At 40.2% G+C, this 22,165-nt stretch overlaps 1 protein-coding gene across 3 annotated transcripts in view; it reads left to right on the top strand.

Moving 5' to 3' along the window:
• The window catches only part of efr3a (EFR3 homolog A (S. cerevisiae)), an 83,769-nt gene that overhangs the window by 14,568 nt on the left and 47,036 nt on the right, over positions 1-22,165 (top strand). Inside the window, exons 1-2 of one of the 3 annotated variants that reach the window (XM_061920704.1) lie at positions 4,598-4,711; positions 21,484-21,560. In XM_061920704.1, coding sequence (XP_061776688.1) covers positions 4,687-4,711; positions 21,484-21,560 — 102 coding nt within the window. In that variant the 5' untranslated portion in view covers positions 4,598-4,686. Of the gene's footprint in view, positions 1-4,597; positions 4,712-21,483; positions 21,561-22,165 lie in introns of those variants that run through there. The other 2 variants (XM_061920706.1, XM_061920705.1) reach the window with 2 other exon arrangements.

The following is a 22,165-nucleotide window of genomic DNA, read 5'->3' as shown; positions in this document are numbered from 1 at the left end:
TAAAACCCGTGGAGACCTGGCATTCCAGGCTATAGCTCCCAGACTCTGGGAAAATTTACACCAGTCCCTCTGTGATCTTGACTGTGTTGAAACTTTTAAGAAACATTTGAAAACTACTCTTTTTAGTAAAGCTTTTAGTTAGTGCACCTTTTAACTATCATTTTAAATCCACTTTATATAATTTTAATGATGTTGCCCCTGTTGTTTTAAGTGAATTGTTGTTTTACTTCCCCTATGTTTTGTACAGCGCTTTGATTTTATCTGTGAAAAGCGCTATATAAATAAAATTTTCTTACTTACTTACTTACTTACAATGCTGAGCTGAAACAGCCAATGAGCGCCCCCTTGCTGACGTCACACTTCACTTGACAGCAGTCAATGCCTTTCTCTAATCACATTTTTCCAAACGGCATACACCGGATATATGAAAGTATAAAAAAAAGTAATGCATGAATTACTTTCTCCAGTAGTAATTAATTACATTTAATAATTCATTTTGTTAGTAATTTATTTACTTTTTTGGGAAATTAACGAGTAAATGTAATTAGTTATTAAAAAAAATAAATAAATTAAAATTCCAACACCGATAACAAGTGATCTTGCTTTCTTGGACAACAATACCTTTTATGGATTGAGTTGAAGTTGAGGCTCCGCCCTTTCCCTCATAGAGGAAGAATAGCACGTTTGTTTCTATTTTTAAAAGCAAGAAGAGCACAAACACATGAGTTATCATTTGATTGATCTCTTAAATGGTAATAGTCTGTATTTATATGGGGTTTTTACTATACCGGCACGATACCTAAAGCGCTTCACAGTTTACGTCACACTAACCCAGTGGTCCTCAAACTTTTTTTGTCATTCCCCACTTTGGACAAGGGGGAGTTTTCAAGCCCCACCTGCCCCCATCGCCCCAACAGAAGCTTAACATTTTCAAATTTATTGAACATCAAGTAACATCAAGTTGTATACATTTAAACTCAATAACATACAATAAAATCAAGTTCAATAATAAATAAAATAACTGTGCAGCTGTGGTATAACTTGCATCAAGTTCAATAAAAAATCAAATAACTTGCATCAAGTTCAATAATAAATAAAACAAAAGTGTTATAACTTGCATCAAGTTCAATAATAAATAAAAACAAGTGTTATAACTGGCATAAAGTTCAATAATAAATCAAATAAAAGTGTTATAACTTGCATCAAGTTCAATTATAAATCAAATAACTTGCATCAAGTTCAATAAAAAATAAAATAAAAGTGCCACTTTGCAATCTTTGCAAAAAAAAAAGGAGGAGCTACGCATTTGCAAATCCTCGCACAGTGACTCGCCATTCACAAAGCGGGCATGTGCGATGAACAGGCAGTCTTTATTGCTGTCAGTAGCTTGGTCCACTTGTAAAACAAAACGACTTTCTTTTAATTTGTCTACGAGTTATTCCTCAAGATCACTTGCAATTCCGCATATACGTCTCGCAACTGTGTCGTTTGACATTGGGACAGCTTTTAATTTTACAGTGTGTATAGAAAATGAAAGCATAGTAAAAAAAAAAATCTAATAATATAATTAAAGAGGGCTTCACGGTGGGAGAGGGGTTAGTGCGTCTGCCTCACAATACGAAGGTCCTGCAGTCCTGGGTTCAAATCCAGGCTCAGGATCTTTCTGTGTGGAGTTTGCATGTTTTCCCCGTGAATGCGTGGGTTCCCTCCGGATACTCCGGCTTCCTCCCACTTCCAAAGATATGCACCTGGGGATAGGTTGATTGGCAACACTAAATTGGCCCTAGTGTGTGAATGTGAGTGTGAATATTGTCTGTCTATCTGTGTTGGCCCTGCGATGAGGTGGCGACTTGTCCAGGGTGTAACCCGCCTTCCGCCCGATTGTAGCTGAGACAGGCGCCAGCGCCCCCCCGCGACCCCACCTATCATGTCTCTATTCCCCACCAGTGGGGCCCGCCCCACACTTTGAGAAACGCTGCATTAACCCATTCACACACACATTCACACACTGATGGCGGAAGCTGACATACAAGGCGCTAACCACGACCTGTTAGGAGCAAGGTGAATCAAGTGTCCTGCCAAAGGACACAATTGTAGTTAGAGTGTCCGCCCTGAAATTGGTAGGTTGTGAGTTCAAACCCCAGCCGAGTCATACCAAAGACTATAAAAATGGGACCCATTACCACACTGCTTGGCACTCAGCATCAAGGGTTGGAATTGGGGGTTAAATCACCAAAAATGATTCCCAGGCGCGGCCACCTCTGCTGCCCACTGCTCCCCTCACCTCCCAGGGGGTGATCAAGGGTGATGGGTCAAATGCAGAGAATAATTTTGCCTAGTGTCAGTTTGACAACCATTGGTACTTTAAATTGCCATGACAAGAATGGCAGATGCTGAATTCGAACCAGGAACCCTCAAGTTGCTAGCACGACCACTGTACCATTAAATAAAAAAAATGTTTAAAGTATATTTTGGTCCTAAATTAAGCATTTTCAAACACAAAAATGTCTAAATGAAGTAGAAATTTAAATGTTACAGTAGTATCGTCCACTCGATAAGGCCAAACAAATCGCAGGGCACAGTTCAGAACCGCAGCCACTTATTGGCTCAGCCTCGGGAGTATTACTGTACAGAAGTAGAGTCTCTAAACACGAGTACATTCAATAACAACAACAACAGAAGATGCTAGATTTGTTTCTCGTTTTTACTTTTTAAAAAGTCATTAAAAAAAATTGAAAAATTCTCAAAGCACATTGTACTAAAAGCAGCAACAATTGAAAATATGACAAAACAAATTTGTTTTAAATGTATTTCTACATTGTTTTGCCTTTTTATCCTTTTTAATCAACTTCATTTATATAGCTCATTTCAAAAAACAAAAGTTTCGCAAAGTGCTGCACAGGAAGTAAAACACATTTAGGATAAGGATAAAACTAACGAGAGCCAATTGTAAAAAACATTATTGAAATTGTTTTTTTTAAAGAAAATCATATATAGCAGATTATGCAAGTTACGTCGTGGTAACCGCGCCCATAACCACACCTATGACCACAGCCAACCGCCACAGGTATCTTGGCAGTCTAGGGGAAACCCAAGGGTGTTATTTAATGTCTAGAGGGCTCTCATATTGTTGGGAAATGTATTTAGAAAGTAGTGAAGTGTTTTTATGCTCTAGCTATGAAAATATTCGACTTTTAAATAATAACTTTTACTTTGCGGAAATTCATTTATTGCTGTCGCGTCTGAAACCAATTAACAGCGAGAAACGAGAGACGGCTGTATACTATGTACCTTGTGTACGCTTCTTACTTAATAAGTTCAAGTACAGAAGTGTGCCAATTTAGACATCCTCTGACTCACCTTTTTAGCATCACGTAGTCTGCATGCAATGTGAGTTTGAGTTTATTTCGAACATGCAAGCATACAACATGATACATCACAAATTCCAGTTTCTCTTTTCAACATGTTCGAAAAGGAGTAGGAAGAAGCAGAGTTTATTTAATCCTACCCCTTTTCTTTTACATAACAGTTGCTAAAACTTTTGTTCACTTCCTGTTCTCAAAGTCTTCACAATATACTCCATAAGTAATCACAATAAAAATAAATAAATAATTATTGAAGTAAGTTTTATTCCATACAATGAGATAAGTAAGATTTTTTTGAGAATGAAAGAACGAATGGGTGAATAAATTCAGAATGTTTATCATGGTTCTTCTTTTTTGTACTTTATAACCACTTTAAGTTTGAAGAGTTTCTTGAAGTGGATCATATTAGTACATTGTTTGATTGCTTTGCTTAATCCATTCCATAGTTTAATTCCACATGCTGTTATACTGAAGGTCTTAAGTGTTGTACATGCGTACAAATGTTTTAAGTTACATTTTTCTGTAAGATTATATTTCTCCTATTTTGTTGAGAAGAATTGTTGAATATTCTTGGGAAGAAGGTCATAGTTTGCTTTGTGTATAATTTTAGCTGTTTGCAAATTCACTATGTCGTGGAATTTCAGTATCTTTGATTCAATAAATGAAGGATTTGTATGTTCTCTGTATCCAACTTTATCTATTATTTTAACTGATATTTTTTGTAACACCGTTAGTGAATGAAGTGTCCTTTTGTAATTATTTCCCCATATTTCTGCACAATAACTGAGATATGGTAACACTAGTCAGCAGTAGAGAATATGAAGTGATTTTTTGTCTAGGACATATTTGGCTTTATTCATTATTGATGTGTTTTTTGCTACTTTATGTTGTATATTTTTTACATGAGATTTCCAGTTCAATGTGTGTGTGTGTGTGTGCGTGTGTGTGTGTGTGCGTGTGTGTGCGCTCATTTCACACAGCTAACAGATGTTAAACACGCCGCACACACACAAACATGCATTTTGCAATGCACATGAATGTGTGCGTCCTTCAATATTGGCATACTCTGTCTACACAATTACACTCCATTAGAATGACTAAAACAACACACATTCATTTGTGTGTGTGTGGTGGTAGGCTAATAGTTTTTGAGGTGCTTGGAGCATATTAGTTTGGACTGCGCAGCTTCACCAGCAGTGTGAAACACTGCAAGGTCAGACAGTGAGTGGGCGTGCAGGGTGGGGAATGAGAGAGACACACACAGTCAGAAACAAGACGTCCATGTCCACCTGGCAGGCAGGCCGCATTTTTCTCCTGGAACATGGAATCAGAGAACAACGAGTCTGGTAGGAGGCTAGTTTTGTTTTTTATGTGTCGCTAAATAACTTAGCATTTTATTTGCAATTGAGCTGCTTCTGTGCAAACTGTGTAGCCCTCTCATCCTCACTCTTCAATCAGAGGCGAGCATCTTTATGCCACACAGGCGTGTGCACCAATGGGAGTGGCAGCAAAGATTTGATGAAGTCATAGCAAGGCGCTCCCCTTCATGACCTGCACAAGGGGGATTGTTGCTGGAACTAATGTCTCTTTTGCTGGCTAAATTGCTAACGTACTCCTGTAGTCCTCCAGTAAACGCCGACAGGTGAATGTGAGCGTGAAGGACGTGTGTGTTTGAGTGAGCGTGGTCGTGCCGCCGGCCAGCAGATGTTTGATTGGCAGGCCGCCTAAAGCTTTGGAGGACATTGAGCTTGTCTTTCATGCACTGTTAAGTCACTCCCACTGCTGCGCTACACACACACACGCACACACACACACACACACACACACACACACACACACACACACACACACACACACACACACACACACACACACACACACACACACACACACACACAGCTGAATGTCCAAACTTCCCTTTGAGGAAGTGAAAAGGAGAAGCTCAGCTTGGATTCATAATTAAAATTGTCAACAAACTCATACCCATAGAACAGCTAACTGACACACACACACACACACACACACACACACCCACACACGATTAACATGTTTTAACCTAATGTCAGCGTAACCTTTATGATTGTAAGTGTGTTACATTCAGTGACATCATTGTTGTTGTTCCACAGTTAAAGGCAGGGCTGTCCAAAGGGCGGGTGGGGGATTTTCGACTTGCAGCATGTTTTTTTTTATTGTCCCATAGCATCGTGTAATTGTGTATGATATGAAACATGTGACAGGTGCTCGCTTTTGTGACTTCCTGTGACCGTCGGGATGAATTTATGACTCCGCCGTTTAAAGTGATTGGCCCCCAGTTGCCCCCCGCCACCAATCACTGCTGAACTCACTGCTAAGCTCCTCCCTCTGAGCTGCACTTAGCTGATTGTGTAACCCAGAGGTAAAATGCCATTGGAGAAGTGAATATTTAGACTACTGCAATTCGAGACCATAGTTTACTAAAGTGACTAAATACCGTATTTGTAAAAAAAAATACATAGTTTGATATAAACAGAACTATTGATAAAAAATATTTTAAAACATTTAATATATTAATCCGGAAGTGATTATGTGTGACAATGCAAACAGCCAATCCTGTCGTGATTGAGGCTCAGTATTGACTAATATGATTGAACCATCTAGACCATGGGTGTCAAACTCTGGCCCGCCGTTATTACACACATATAATTTCATCATCATTAGGGGCCTCTCTGGGCCCCCTCCATTATTTCCGGCGCCTCTGGCTGTAACACCGCAATTTCTCACACTTGCCAATCCTCCCGAAGTTCAGTGCCCCTCCCGAAAATCTCCCAGGGCAAGCAAGCATTCTCCCGATTTTCACCCGGACAACAATATTGAGGGTGTGCCTTAAAATTCTCTACAACCTGTCGTCACGTCCGCATTTCCTCCATACAAACAGCGTGCAGGCCCAGTCGCATAATATATGTGGCTATTACACACACATAAGTGAATGCAAAGCATACTTGGTCAACAGCCATACAGGTCACACTAAAGGTGGCCGTATAAACAACTTTAACTCTGTTACAAATGTACGCCACACTGTGAACTCAGAATGAATGACAAACACATTTCGGGAGAACATCTGCACCGTAACATAACATAAACACAACAGAACAAATACCCGGAGCCCTTGCAGCACTAACTCTTTCGGGACGCTACAATATAGTTTGATATTTACCTCAGAAGGCTGCAAATAGAAAAGAGGCATTAAATTAGTATTTAAATTTTATTTGATATGCCATTGATATTTTTTAATTATTATTATTATTATTTGAAACTCGATTTTGCATGTCACTATAAAGTTACTGTATACAAGCCTTGCTTGTTCAATGCAAAACTTGTTTAGGTCCCTATTAAAAGGTTAATTTGTTCAACCTTGGCCCGCGGCTTTGTTCAATTTAAAATTTTGGCCCACTCTGTATTTGAGTTTGACACCCCTGATCTAGACTGTTATTGACGCAAAGTTCAAAAGCCAGAGTCGGTGATGGTATGGGGGTGCATTAGTGCCCAAGGCATGGGTAACTTACACATCTGTGAAGGGACCATTAATGCTGAAAAGTACATACAGGTTTTGGAACAACATATGCTGCCATCTAAGCGCCGTCTTTCGTGTACACCCCTGCTTATTTCGGCAAGACAATGCCAAACCACATTCAGCACGTGTTACAACAGCGTGGCTACGTTAAAAAAAGTGTGGGTACTTTCCTGGCCCGCCTGCAGTCCAGACCTGTTTCCCATCGAAAATGTGTGGCGCATTATGAAGCGTAAAATACGACAGCGAGAGACCCCCGACTGTTGAACGACTAAAGCTCTACATAAAGCAAGAATGGGAAAGAATTCCACTTTCCAAGCTTCAACAATTAGTTTCCTCAGTTCCCAAACGTTTATTGAGTGTTGTTAAAAGAAAAGGTGATGTAACACAGTGGTGAACATGCCCTTTCCCAACTACTTTGGCACGTGTTGCAACCATTAAATTCTGAGTTAATTGTTATTTATAAAAAAAAATTAAGTTGTGAGTTTGAACATCAAATATCTTGTCTTTGTAGTGCATTCAATTGAATATGGATTGAAAAGGATTTGCAAATCGTTTTATCCCGTTTATATTTACATCTAACACAATTCCCCAACTGATATGTAAACGGGGTTTGTAGATCACAATGAAATTTAAACAAATACTTTCGGTTTATCAAGTGTACCGGGACCATACCTTTAACAATGAGGCGTGCGATAGCGTCTGTTATTTGTCGGTAAACGTGGGATGTTTTCCCGTAGGGTTGGTTTCGTACCAGATCGTCTTGAATTTTAGGTTGATTGGGTTAGCGCTGGTAGCATTTATTGGTGTGACTCTTGCCTTTTGGGTCTTAGTGTACTCCTTCTCATGGTGTTTTCTGAGGTGGTAGAATAGGTCGGTTGTGTTAGCGTTGGGCGACGGAACACTTTTCTTGCGTACTTTGCATATGACCGTTTTCTGCTCTGAATCCGTCGCTTTGAACCCAAAATAAAGCCAGACTGACGAGCTACCCCCTCGTTTGGGTGGGAGTTCGTCTTGTGACTCCGTCTCAGCCTCATGTGTGTAACCCAGGTAACGGTCAATGGCGGGAGACGCTGGACACACAAATGGCACGTAAAGCGGCGTCATGTGGCATAATGTAAAGATCAATGCGAGCCTACATGTCAACGCATCCTTTTCTTTGTAAAAAAAAATATTGTTTTCTCTCCTGTTTGACACCAAATACACTTACTGAATGTGCAATTATTGTTGTTGTTGTTACTATGAACAGACTGACTTATTTCATATATTGTTTATATGTATATAAGTTATGTTAATACAGACAGTTGCAAGTTTATAATATTTGCAATTAAATGCAAATACCGTATTTCCTTGAATTGCCGCAGAGCATATAGTATGCGCCTGCCTTGAATTACTGCCGGGTCAAACTTGCTTCCTAAAATAATTAGCGCATGCTTTGTATTACCGCCTGGTCAAACTCGTGACGTCACGAGTGACACTTCCCCTGTCATAATTTTCAAAATGGAGGAGGCTGATTTCAATACTGGTAATTTGAAATCGCATAAAGGGAAGAAAATTAAGAGCTATTCAGTAGGATTTAAGGTCCAAGCTTACATCACACTCAAATTTTTATTGCATACCTTTTGGTAAGTGCCGGAGTGAGAAGAGGTTTTAAAATAATTAGTGCATGCTTACTTTTACCGCATGCCTTTGGTAAGCGCAGGGGTGAGAAGAGGTTTTAAATTAATTAGCGCCCCGGCGGCAATTCAAGGAAATATGGTAACTGTTAAAATCTTGTGTACGCTTCCATTGTTGTTGCGCCCCTTCGGCTTAGAGGAACCAGGCATCCTTCTGATTTGGCCCAACTGTCCAAAAAGGTACAAGATAGCACTGTTAGTGTTACAATTGGCTGATATAGTTTGGTGTTGGTCATTAGGAGGACTGATGAGCTCAGCAGCGTTCTGGAGGCAAAGATGACCTCATTTTTCACCTTGATGCCTGTAGAGGTTGCCCTCTAGTGGGTTCTTCAGACCACCACACATTAACAGGAGAGCCCGGAGTTCAGGTTACAACCCTGTTTTATTTTCGTTCAATTGTGCAAGGCTTTTGCTTTCCAGCAATGTCTTTTTTTCCTATGGCCGCTCATCAGCACCTCCAACTCCAACTACTCGTGTCCCCCGGCTGCTGCTAATAAAGGTGACAGGTGATTAAATAACAAGGCCCACCTGGGCATCTACGCACCTGTCGCTGTCTTCGAGGCTGGTCCTGGCACAACCCGTTCCACGGCAGGCCACGCCCCCCTCCACAATCGCCAACAAGCTTCTATTTTCTTTCCATCCTTTCTCCACAGAGGTCTCCTTTTACAACCATCATTCTTCCTCTCCTGCCTCCTTAATTTTGATGCCATCTTTCTATTCCTCTTCACGTCTTCAACTAGTAGAATTTCTTTATAGTTTTTTTGCTGTTGCTTCGATAGATGTCTTTCATGGCTGTGGTTGGGACTACCTCTAACTTGCCATCAGACTGACACAGCCCGTTGAGGAGGCGTGGCTTCATTGGATGTTTTCATTGGATTAGTGGTGTCTTATAATGAGGACCAGGTATCTTAAAACTTTCGTGAAGGAGAGTATTAAGAAGAGGAATCATGGAAAGAGAATGAAAGTTTACACCTACGGACTGAAATAGGAATGAAACATCTCTAGTGTTTCCAGGTATCTCAGATTTCTTTTGACGTTCTTTGTCATCTTCCTCCTCTGCCCCATCCCTCCAGGAAACATGAACCTCCGCACTTACTGGCTGTTTTGTCTTTGTACTATGAATATTTAAATGAGACCTCATTTTACTGTTAGCCTGCATCTTTCGATCTTAATTATACTGGAAGATCAAACCCAAGGTGCATAGTTATCCGCCTGAAAGTTTCTCCATCAGCTTCATCTGTCTGTATCTAAATCTCTTGGTAAGAGGGGATGCTTTTTCTACCCTTTAAAGTTGAGAAACAGGATATGGTGACGCATGACAATGAGCCAAATCAGAGGCAGCTATTTAGTCGGTGATGCACCTGAGAGAGAGTGCGTGTGTATGTGTGTTCTCAGAAGACATCACCTAGTGTGTCACTGACAAAACTCACCATCACTTTAATTGGTTTTGTCTTCTCTTCTTGTGTGTCAGAGCATCTCCATAGCAACCAGTCCGTCCATCTTTCATCCTATTAATCCATAGTGTTTTTCCTGCTCGTTTTGGGGGCTCAAAACCGTCTCGTTTGTTTGAAGCTCAGCAACGAGTAGAACCCATTGTTGTTGCTGGACGGTGACAGCAGGTGTCCACTTACTGACTCCTGTCTCGTTGTAACCTGAGCTTGTGAGGGGCAGCTCAAATTGCGGCCTTGCGGCGTTGGGTTCTGAAGGAAAGCATGAAAGTTAACCCAGGAGCTGCCGCAGGTGATGTTTGTGAAGAACCTGCAAGCATGTGGTTGTTTCTGACTCAGTTGGAGCTGCTGAAGCAGAGAGGAAACGTCTTTAGTAGCCATGTCGTCTATTTGCGTCCTGAGGCCGTATAGACAGGTTCCTCGCACTGAGGGGGATGAGACGTTCACTTACGTCTCAACGCTGAACAGGAGAGCACTGCTGAGCTCTGGTAGGTCCAAGATTGGTTCTAATGGTTCTATTTTCATGAGAAATTTATTTTATCCCAGGTGAAGTAAATTATATTTATACCCTGCTCGGGGGTACTTGAAGGTATGCCAAGGGGTACGTGAGATTTTAAACAAATATTCTACAAATAGCAACAATTCAAAAATCCTATATAAATATATGTATTGAATAATTCTTCAACAAAATGGGAATGTAAGTTCATAAACTGTGGGAATAAAATACAACAATACAATATTCAGTGTTGACGGCTAGATTTTTTGTGGATATGTTCCATAAAAATTGATGTTAAAGATTGCTTTTTTTGTGGATAAATGTTTAGAAATAAGTTCATGAATCCAGATGGATCTCTGTTACAATCCCCAAAGAGGGCACTTTAAGTTGATGATTACTTCTATGTGTAGAAATTTTTATTTATAATTGAATCACTTGTTTATTTTTCAACAAGTTTTTAGTTATTTTTATATCTTTTTTTTCAAATACCTCAAGAAACACCACTACAAATGAGCAATATTTTGCACGGTTATACAATTTAATAAATGAGAAACTGATGACATAGTGCTGTATTTTACTTCTTTATCTCTTTTTTTCAACCAAAAATGCTTTGCTCTGAGTAGTGGGTACATGTATTAAAAAAATGTTCGTGGGTTACATCACTGAAAAAAGGTTGAGAACCACTGATCTAAGTTACATTCGAGCGATTAATATCGGCACTTGGAGCAGGTGGGTATAGTGCTGAATTTCCCCCAAGGATCAATAAAGTACTTCCTATCTATCTATCTATCTATCTATCTATCTATCTATCTATCTATCTATCTATCCATCTATCCATCTATCCATCTATCCATCTATCCATCTATCTATCTATCTATCTATCTATCTATCTATCTATCTATCTATCTATCTATCTATCTATCTATCTATCTATCTATCTATCTATCTATCTATCTATCTATCTATCTATCTATCTATCCATCCATCCATCCATTTTTCTTTCTTTCTTTCTTACCCGAGGACAGAATGGCAGTGACTAAGGATGGCAGAAGCAGGGATCAAACCTGGAACCCTCAAGTTGCTGGCACGGCCGCTCTAGCAACCGAGCCATGCCTACCCGTGTGTGCTTCTTTGATGCAGTCAGCTTGTACAATCATCAGTGAAGAAAATGATTCTATATCCACCTGAGATCCAGCATCCTCTGCCGTGAACATGTGTTGTGCATAACAGGGCTAATTTGTCTACTGCAGAGGATGCCGGTTTTTAGGATGCTATTCATTAGGGCAATGGTTCTCAACATTTTTTAATTCAAGTACCCCCTAATCAGAGCAAAGCATTTTTTGTGAAAAAAAAAGATAAAGAAGTAAAATACAGCACTATGTCATCAGTTTCTGATTTATTAAATTGTATAACAGTGCAAAAATATGGCTCATTTGTAGTGGTCTTTCTTGAACTATTTGGAAAAAAAGATATAAAAATAACTAAAAACTTGTTGAAAAATAAATAAGTGATTCAATTATAGATAAAGATTGCTACACATAGAAGTAATCATCAACTTAAAGTGCCCTCTTTGGGGATTGTGATAGAGATCCATCTGGATTCATGAACTTAATTCTAAACTTTTCTTCATAAAAGAAGAAATCTTTAACATCAATATTTATGGAACATGTCCACAAAAAGTCAAGCCCTCAACACTGAATATTGCATTGTTGCATTTCTTTTCACAGTTTATGAACTTGCATTAATATTTTGTTGAAGTATTATTCAAAAAATATATTTATGAAGGATTTTTGAATTGTTGCTATTTTTAGAATATCTAAAAAAAAATGTCACGTACCCCTTGGCATACTTTCAAGTACCCCCAGGGGTACACGTACCCCCATTTGAGAACCACTGCATTAGGGTTTGTCATCACAGTAAGGTTGGACATATCGTGCTTGATAGTACCGATGCCAATGTGTGTGTAAGTATTGGATCGATACTTGTGTGATTAGATCGATACCTTTGTTGCAGGTTTGCAGATTTTCAAAATTTTCCCGACAGTTTATGCGACCACAGCATATCTTCTTGTCTATTAGTGCAAACAGCGCAACTTTCTCTTGCTCACTCAGGCACGCCTAATCCCTACTCTCCCTGCTACTTTATGCTGACTGCTGATGATATTTTTCACCCCAAAATTTTTTTTTTAGTTTACATTTTAATATTTATATTTGTGTTTCATAATAGTGGCTTGTTTTCTTAAAAAGATGTAGTACAACGAAATAGGGAATTTTTTTTTTGTATTTATCTAACATCATATTGTTTTCAATTGTTGTATTTAGTTATAATAACATGTTTTGCATACTTTATTTATCCCGTGTTCTCATAATCAAATAACTACATACAAATTAAAAAATTATTAAATGGTCATGACATTACTGGTTAAAAGTATTCGTATCATTATAAGCAATACTAGGGACGGCGTGGCGCAGTGGGAGAGTGGCCGTGCGCAACCCGAGGGTCACCGGTTCAAATCCCACCTAGAACCAACCTCGTCACGTCCGTTGTGTCCTGAGCAAGACACTTCACCCTTGCTCCTGATGGGTGCTGGTTGGCGCCTTGCATGGCAGCTCCCTCCATCAGTGTGTGAATGTGTGTGTGAATGGGTAAATGTGGAAGTAGTGTCAAAGCGCTTTGAGTACCTTGAAGGTAGAAAAGCGCTATACAAGTACAACCCATTTATTTTATTTAATACTAGTCCTTTACGTACTTGGTTCCGAATCAATACCCAAATAACCACTACCGTGCTATCTCAATTTTCCTTAGTAATGTGTTCTAAAATGTGCAACAAAAACAGAGTTGTTCTCGTGAGTCTGGGTCTCACTCCTTCCTGTTGACTTTTACGGTGTTAATTTTGTTGAAACAAAAGGCTGACTTGCACACAGTCATTCTGCTTTCTTCATATCTTCACCGCCGTTAAAGTATAATCATGAATTTATTAAGATTACATAATATAAAAAGCTTCTTGTTGTAATAACAAAACACATTTGTAGAAGATACCATGAATGATAGGTTGGTAGGAGATCAAGGGGAAGACCCAGGACACGGTGGAGACCCTCTGTCTCCCAGCTTTCCTGGGAACGCCTCGGGATCCTCTGGTAAGAGCTGGAAGAAGTAGCTCGGGGGGAAATCTGGGTTTCTCTGCTTAGGCTGCTGCCCCCGGGACCGGACTTCGGATAAGCAGAAGAAGATGGATGGATGGATGCACCATAAATGCAATCTTACATCCATGCCTTTACTAAGCAACTCAGTAGTTCCAAAAAATATTTGAGTTTTTACAATTACAATATTTGTTATCAAATATAGCCATCATATCTCATGAATTCAGGGCAGCACAATGGAACAGGGGTTAGTGCATGTGTCTCACAATATGAAGGTCAAGGATTCGATCCCCGGGCTCAGGATCTTTCTGTGTGGAGTCTGCATGTTCTCTCCGTGACTGCGTGGGTTTCGTTCGGGTACTCCAGCTTCCTCCCACCTCCAAAGACACGCCAACTAAATTGGCCCTAGTGTGAATGTTGTCTGTCTATCTGTGTTGGCCCTGCGATTAGGTGGTGACTTGTCCAGGGTGTACCCTACCCACCGCTCGAATGTAGCAGAGATAGGCTCTATCTCACGACCACTTGGTCTCGTCCACTGGTCATTTGACCTCCGCAAAGCGCGCCAATGTGCACTTACAGTATATGTTGTCATCTGACCGTGTAGCGTCTTTTTGACTCAACTCCATGACGACAGCCTAAAGCTTGGTGAGTCTCTCTTGTGTGCGTGCTTGGGTCTGGCGTGTCTCGCATTGGGGTGTACATCTGACTACACGCCACTCAAAACGTTAGATTATCCAAGTCAAAACACTGACATTGTCTTTTTTTTTTTTTTAGTTTAAGTTTATTTGGAGCATGCAAGCATACAACACGATACATCACAATTTCCATTTTCTCTATTCAACGTGTTTGAAAAGGAGTAGAAAGAAGCAGAGTTTTTTTTAATCCTACCCCATTACCTTTTCATAGCAGTTGCTAAAACTTTTGTTCACTTCCTGTTCTCAATTTATCCACAATATACCCCATAAATAATAGGAATAAAAATAAATAAATAATAATTGGTGAAGTAAGTTTTATTTCATATAGATAGTACTTTATTGATTCCTTCAGGAGAGTTCCTTCAGGAAAATTAAAAAAATATGGTGAGATGAGTAAGATTATCTGGAAAATGAATGGATGGATGAATTCATAATGTTTATCATGGTTCTTCTTCTTTGTACTTCAATCAATCAATCAATCAATGTTCATTTATATAGCCCTAAATCACTAGTGTCTCAAAGGGCTGCACAAACCACTACGACATCCTCGGTAGGCCCACATAAGGGCAAGGAAAACTCACACCCAGTGGGACGTCGGTGACAATGAGGACTATGAGAACCTTGGAGAGGACCACATATCTGGGCAACCCCCCCCCCCCTCTAGGGGACAGAAAGCAATGGATGTCGAGGGTGTCTAACATGATACTGTGAAAAGTTCAGTCCATAGTGGATCCAACACAGCCGCGAGAGTCCAGTCCACAGCGGATCTTACACAGCAGCGAGAGTCCCGTCCACAGCGGAGCCAGCAGGAAACCATCCCAAGCGGAGGCGGATCAGCAGCGCAGAGATGTCCCCAGCCGATACACAGGCGAGCGGTCCATCCTGGGTCCCGACTCCAGACAAGTGGTCCATCCTGGGTCCCGACTCTGGACAGCCAGAACTTCATCCATGGACATCGGACCGGACCCCCTCCACAAGGGAGAGTGGGACATAGGAAGTGAAGTGAATTATATTTATATAGCGCTTTTTCTCTAGTGACTCAAAGCGCTTTACATAGTGAAACCCAATATCTAAGTTACATTCAAACCAGTGTGGGTGGCACTGGGAGCAGGTGGGTAAAGTGTCTTGCCCAAGGACACAACGGCAGTGACTAGGATGGCGGAAGCGGGAATCGAACCTGCAACCCTCAAGTTGCTGGCACGGCCAGTCTACCAACCGAGCTAAACCGCCCCAAAAAGGAGAAAAAGAAAAGAAACGGCTGATCAACTGGTCCAAAAAGGGAGTCTATTTGAAGGCCAGAGTATACAAATGAGTTTTAAGATGAGACTTAAATGTTTCTACTGAGGTGGCATCTCGAACTGTTACCGGGAGGGCGTTCCAGAGTACTGGAGCCCGAACGGAAAACGCTCTATAGCCTGCAGACTTTTTTTGGGCTCTGGGAATCACTAATAAGCTTCATACTTACTTTGTAAGTTTGAAGAGTTTCTTGAAGTGGATCCTATTAGTACCTTGTTTGATTTACATACTGTCTTTGTGACAGTGCACTTGCTCCCGCTATCAGCATGCAGGTGCGGGCTGGCTCTCCTGGTCAGAGAGTGACGTCGTGATCACAAACCCCCACCTCCAAACACATTTACCTAACATAATTTACTAATCATGTTTTCGGTATTGATAAAAAAATAATTGTGATGATTATTTTGGCCTTAATCGTGCAGCCCTATCTCACAGTTGAACACAGCACAGTGCTCCCTTGTAATTTTGACAGTAAAATGGGCAATGACACAATCAGCAGCCAAACTAAGAGCCTTTGTTTGCTTATTTACGACTAAAAAGGAAGTTGTCTAGTATGTCCACTATCCAATTTAATGGCAAAATTGTTCTTTGACTGCAATAAAAAATGTGTTTAATGTATCATAAGTTTTTTTTTTTGTTTTTTTTTTAATATAGCCAACAATTACTTTTTTTGTGATCCTCTTTATTTTAAAATGTATCTAAGTACATTTTGGTACCGGTACCTACCTATTCGTATCAGGACAACCCTAGTTAGAACTACCGTATTTTCTTGAATTGCCGCCGGGTATATAGTATGCGCCTGCCTTGAATTACTGCCGGGTCAAACTCGTGACGTCACGAATGACACTTCCACTTCCCTCATCATTTTCAAAATGGAGGAGGCTGATTTCAATACCGGTAATTTGAAATTGCATAAAGGGAAGAAGAGAAAGAGCTATTCAGTAGGATTTAAGGTCCAAGCTATTGAATACCGGAATGCTAAAAAGAACAGTAAACAGCTATGTTTTAATAATATACCGTAGCTGCGTGTGTCAAATATGAGTCATTAAATGACTCCTGCCTCCTGGTGGTAGAGGGCGCTAGTGAGAAGAAGTGACAACGAGTGACGTGATATGTGCTGGGAACGGTTACGACGCGGGGGTTGCACATCATACCTTTTAGGATTTAACACCACTACTCCTATGCTGGCTATGTAAACAACTGGGCTGAAATAAAGCATGTTCCAGTCCTAAATACCCAGTGTATTATTTATACAATAACACTTCATGGGGGCAGCGGTGGGATGAAGAGATCACCCACGGAACAGAACGGGAGGGGGAGTTGTCCGGGGTTAATTCTTGTTGTCGCCCGCACGTGAGGAGCCGAGCTAACTGATAGCAGCGGTCTGATAGCAGTTTTCTAAACTGGACTTTCAATCAAAGCAGGAGGTAATAAAGGAAGATCTCCATCGAGAAAGGGAGACTTTTAAAACTGAAGAAAGATAAGGAAGACTTCTATAAATAAGTTAACGATGCTTTTGATCAGAAGGAGCTGGCATGAACTTCATTTATAAGTAAAGGTAAGACCATAATAAAGTTTTTTTTATTAAATGTGCTTTTCATGATGGTATCCTTACATCACACTCTAATTTTTACTGCATGCCTTTGGTAAGCGCCTGAGTGAGAAGAGGTTTTAAAACAATTAGCGCATGCTTACCTTTACCGCATGCCTTTGGTAAGCGCCGGAGTGAGAAGAGGTTTTAAATTCATTTGAGCCCCGGCGGCAATTCAAGGAAATACGGTATACTCTACTTTTTATTAGAAATGGCAACAGTGGAGGATTAATGCCCCACAACAACAGAATCAAGAAGAAGAAGGAGCTTTTATTGATTACACAGTGGGCTACAATGGTGGATGCACATTTTCGGTACATTTGCAGAGCCCAGATAGTTACACAACAGCATTTACCAATAATTAAGGAAAGTTGATTTTGCATAATAAGTTGAAACAAAATGCCAAGTAATGTCTCCTACCTAATTGGTGGCATTTTTGGGGTCCTTATACGCACACCATAATAATACCCGTAAGTTGAAGCACAGCTGACTACGGTAGCTGCAATGCTCCGACAATCCGTCAAGCGGTGCGGCTTCGTAGCTTACCAAAGTTGTACTAAAACATTCAGACACATTCTTGGGCGCAGCGTGTAATGTTCTGTATGCTTAATGAAACATCAAAGTTTTAGTCTTACTGGTGCTTGCTAGTGTCATTTATTGAAAATGCTTCATTTAATCTGCTGTCCAAATGTTTCTCTCAGAATCGTGTATAAAGATAGTATGGCCAACTCGGTTTCAGGCAATATCCTCAATGATTGGTCAAAAGGCACTCACGTGACTACAGGGCGCCATGTTTGCTAACAATTTTGAGCTGATGTTCTGTGTTTACGGCGCTTCTTTGTTAGTTTATTGACGACTATAAATGCCCCGTTGTACTGCACAGGGCTGCTCCACCCGCGAGAATTGTGGAAAGCTTAATCATCGCTATCCCAACAACCTGCAAACAAGACAAGTACGGGAAGTGAAAGTCTGCGAACAACACCTGAGAGCCACCGATTACGGCGTCTCATGCCGGATAAACGCAACTTCTGCGTTTTGTTCAGGAGACAACACACAGAAGCTAATACAAATAATACCAGAAGAAAGGAACACATTTAGGAGAATGTTTGACAACAACTTTGAATCTCAGTAGAACTGAAATAATGCAATTCAGTAACAGAAGAGAAAGTAAAAAACATTTAAGGAGTAAAAGAAACCAAATTTTGGGTGTGATAACAGATGAGAAATTAACTGGAAAACTCGTAAAAATATACAACATAAGGTGGCAAGAAATATGTCAATAATGAATAAAGAAAATACCAAATATCACTCTGTATGCTCTACTGCTTGCCAGTGTTACCATATCTGAGTTATTGTGCAGAAATATGGAGAAATAACTACAAAATTACACTTATTCATTGAGCGTGTTACAAAAAAGAAAGATCAGTTAGAAAAATACTTAATGAGTGATATTTACAGTGATTACTTATTTATTTAGTTTAGTTTATTAAGGATCCCCATTAGTCTACACCGCAGTGGAGACTATTCTTCCTGGGGTCCAGATTACAAATACATTGGAGACATCTGCCACAGTTAACATATTTCACACAAAAGTCGAAATTGATTTGTGATTGTTTCTTCAATGATATCTGTAGATTTTGGTAAAATTAGGTTCTTGTGTGTTAGAATGCCTCCTGGTCACTAACACTGCAGGAGCGTAGCAGTAGAGTGTGTCAAATACGGCCGCAAAGTTATACATTTACAAAATAAAAGCATGTTTTATTGTAAGTTTATGAGCTGGAGTCTTTTTGGAACTCCATTCATCCATTTTCCACCACTTATCCCTTTTAGGGTTGCGGGGGGTGCTGGAGCCTATGTTTAGAACTCTATATGGACTAATATTTTTGATTCGTTTTATCAGGCAAACTGATGCAAAACAACAGCATTTGGGCTCAGCCGCACACATCCTTGGTCGCAGTCTGTTGTTCCGTTGGCCATACTCTCTTTATACATGACGCTGGTGTTTCCTAAGTGTGACTACCATCTATTGGTCACACTTATCAATCCACCATGAACCATATAAGATTGGTTTGAGGGCCGCAAAACCAGAAATAAATCGTACACAGGGCACTGCAGGTTTTAAGGCGCGCTGTCGATTTTTGAGAAAATTAAAGGCTTTTAAGTGCACCTTATTGTCCAAAAAATATGGTAACAACTTTAAAATTACCATTTTTTATTTTTCATACAGTCTAAGTCACCAACGCGTGCAGTTCTTTGGTTGGGCACTCGATTTCTCCGAATGATGCGCGTGCAAAAGTATCAAGTTTGTTGCATGTAATTCTTGGCCAAATTAGACTTAGACAAACTTTAATGATCCACAAAGGAAATTGTTCAACACAGTAGCTCAGTTACAATGATGGAAAGTGTAAGGAGGGAGAGGACAATGCAGGTATAAATAGACTGAATATAGCAAAATAACATATATGCGAATATATACAATATATACTTAATATGGGTACAGCATATGTGTAATAAGTGATAATAAAGACGGAATGCAAATATGAAGATGGATTTAAAAATGTGTGCATTTTTGTTAAACGTGGCGTCCAAAAACAGAGATACCAGTGTGCAAGAACTGAACATGATAGTATAGCAATAATTTGTGGGAAGAAAACAAAAGTTGTTTTCCATTCAGATGCAACTCACAGATGAAAATCAGCCTGGAAGATACAGTATGTCCAGTAAATTTTAGAAAAGGTTTAACCAACATAAACATCAACAATTAGTGGTCACAGCTAATTGCTATGAGTTTTTTTTTTTTCCCTTGGCCTCAGTCTGGACCCCCTCTCCAGGTCCCAGGCTTAGACTGATTTATTTTATTTTAATTTATTTTATTTTAATCTTCTATTTTTTTAAAGAAAGAATCTGAATCGAGAATCGTCAGGAATCGGAATCGAAACAAAGAATCGGAATCGGAATCGTTTGAATTCAAACGATACCCCACCCTAGTCATACTTGATCATTTCGCGATATTGCCATATTTTTGCTGAAAGGAAATAGTAGAGAACATCGACGATAAAGTTCGCAACTTTTGGTCGCTAAAAGAAAGCCTTGCCTGTACCGGAAGTAGCAGACGATGTGCGCGTGATGTCATGGGTTGTGGAGCTCCTCACATCCTCACATTGTTTACAATCATAGCCACCAGCTGCGAGAGCGATTCGGACTGAGAGAGCGATTCGGACCGAGAGAGCGACGATTTCCCCATTAATTTGAGCGAGGATGAAAGATTCGGGGATGATGATAGTGAGAGTGAAGGACAAGGAAAAAAAAAAAAAGCCGAAGGCAGTGGGAGCGATTCAGATGTTATTAGACACATTTACTGGGATAATTCTGGAAAATCCCTTATCTGCTTATTGTGTTACTAGTGTTTTAGTGAGATTATATGGTACCTGAAAGTCGGAGGGGTGTGGCCGGTGGGAGGAGGTAAGAGAGTCTGCAGCAGCAGGAGGCAAGCTCCGCTCATGTCTACGGTAAGACCCGACCTATTACCACAATTTTCTCACCAAAACCTGCCGGTTGACATGTGGTCGGGATCCATGTTCGCTTGACCGCTCTGTTCCATAGTAAAGCTTCACCTTCGGGAATGTAAACAAGATAACACTGGCTGTGTTTGTGTTGCTAAAGGCAGCTGCAATACACCACTTCCCACCTACATCTTTCTTCTTTTACTTCTCCATTATTAATTGAAAAATTGTAAAGATTCAGCAACACAGATGTCCAGAATACTGTGTAATTATGCGATCAAAGCAGACGACTTTTAGCGCCAAACTGTGCTGGAAGAACATGTCCGCTACAACTGGTGACGTCACGCGCATGCGTCATCATACGTGTCATCATTCCGCGAAGTTTTTAACAGGATACTTCGCGGGAAATTTAAAATTTCAATTTAGTAAACTAAACCGGCCGTATTGGCATGTGTTGCAATGTTAAGATTTTATCATTGATATATAAACTGTCAGACTGAGTGGTCGGCAGTAGTGAGTTTCAGTAGGCCTTTAAATCTCTAACTTCCTGTGAAAGTGTATAACAATATGGGAAGACGCGAAAAGCCAAGGAAAAACAGTCTAGCCATACGTGATAGCTTTCTGAGAGGTTTTAGAGACGAAATTCACAAGGTCAGATGCTCAATTATTCGTGTCGACTTTCCATGGATGATTCTGAAGTACTTAATGACATTTGTATTTCTCTTTCAGGAGTGTGTGGCTGCTGTGGGCCGCTAAGGCCACGCTACAAACGTCTGGTGGACAACATCTTTCCCGAAGACCCCAAAGTAAGTGTTGCAGAAGTCTTCAGTGTTTCGTCTACATTTACAGCGTTGAGATGCCAAGGTGGGGTCATCGTCACACACATTCATAGCTCTTCAACTATTACATTTGGGTGCACGCATGCATGTGCACTGCATCTGTGTGTCTCGGTGCAGTGTTTCCCAAAATACTCTATAATGTATTTTTAAGTGCAAATATTTGTGCAGGGACATCCACTGTTTGAAGCAAATATAAAAAAAAAAAAAACCTCACAGTTGATTTAACTTTGAATAATGTAAATACTTAAATAACTGATGTTTGGTTTTGCTAGCTTCAGATATCATTTCTAGATGACAGTTTATGAGGTGGCTATTTGTCCAGGGTGTGGCCTGCCTACCGCCCGAGTATAGCTGGATAAGCTCCAGCCCGTTCGCGACATTCAGAGAAACAAACGGTGGAAAAATGAATGGATGGATTGAGGATCTATCAAGTAGTTTTTCAGTATCCTCATATTCCCCACGTTGAACATTTTTTGGGGTGATAACCTCCGTGCTGTGCGACAAGACTGGCTGGCTCTGTGTTGCCTTGGAAACACTCGAGATGAAAGTATTGCTTTGCAGAACGCAGACTA

This window comes from Nerophis ophidion, linkage group LG14 (genome assembly GCF_033978795.1).
Source record: "Nerophis ophidion isolate RoL-2023_Sa linkage group LG14, RoL_Noph_v1.0, whole genome shotgun sequence".
NCBI lineage: Eukaryota > Metazoa > Chordata > Actinopteri > Syngnathiformes > Syngnathidae > Nerophis > Nerophis ophidion.
Note: the sequence above shows the minus strand (reverse complement) of the source record. Positions and strands in the feature narration are given on the sequence as shown.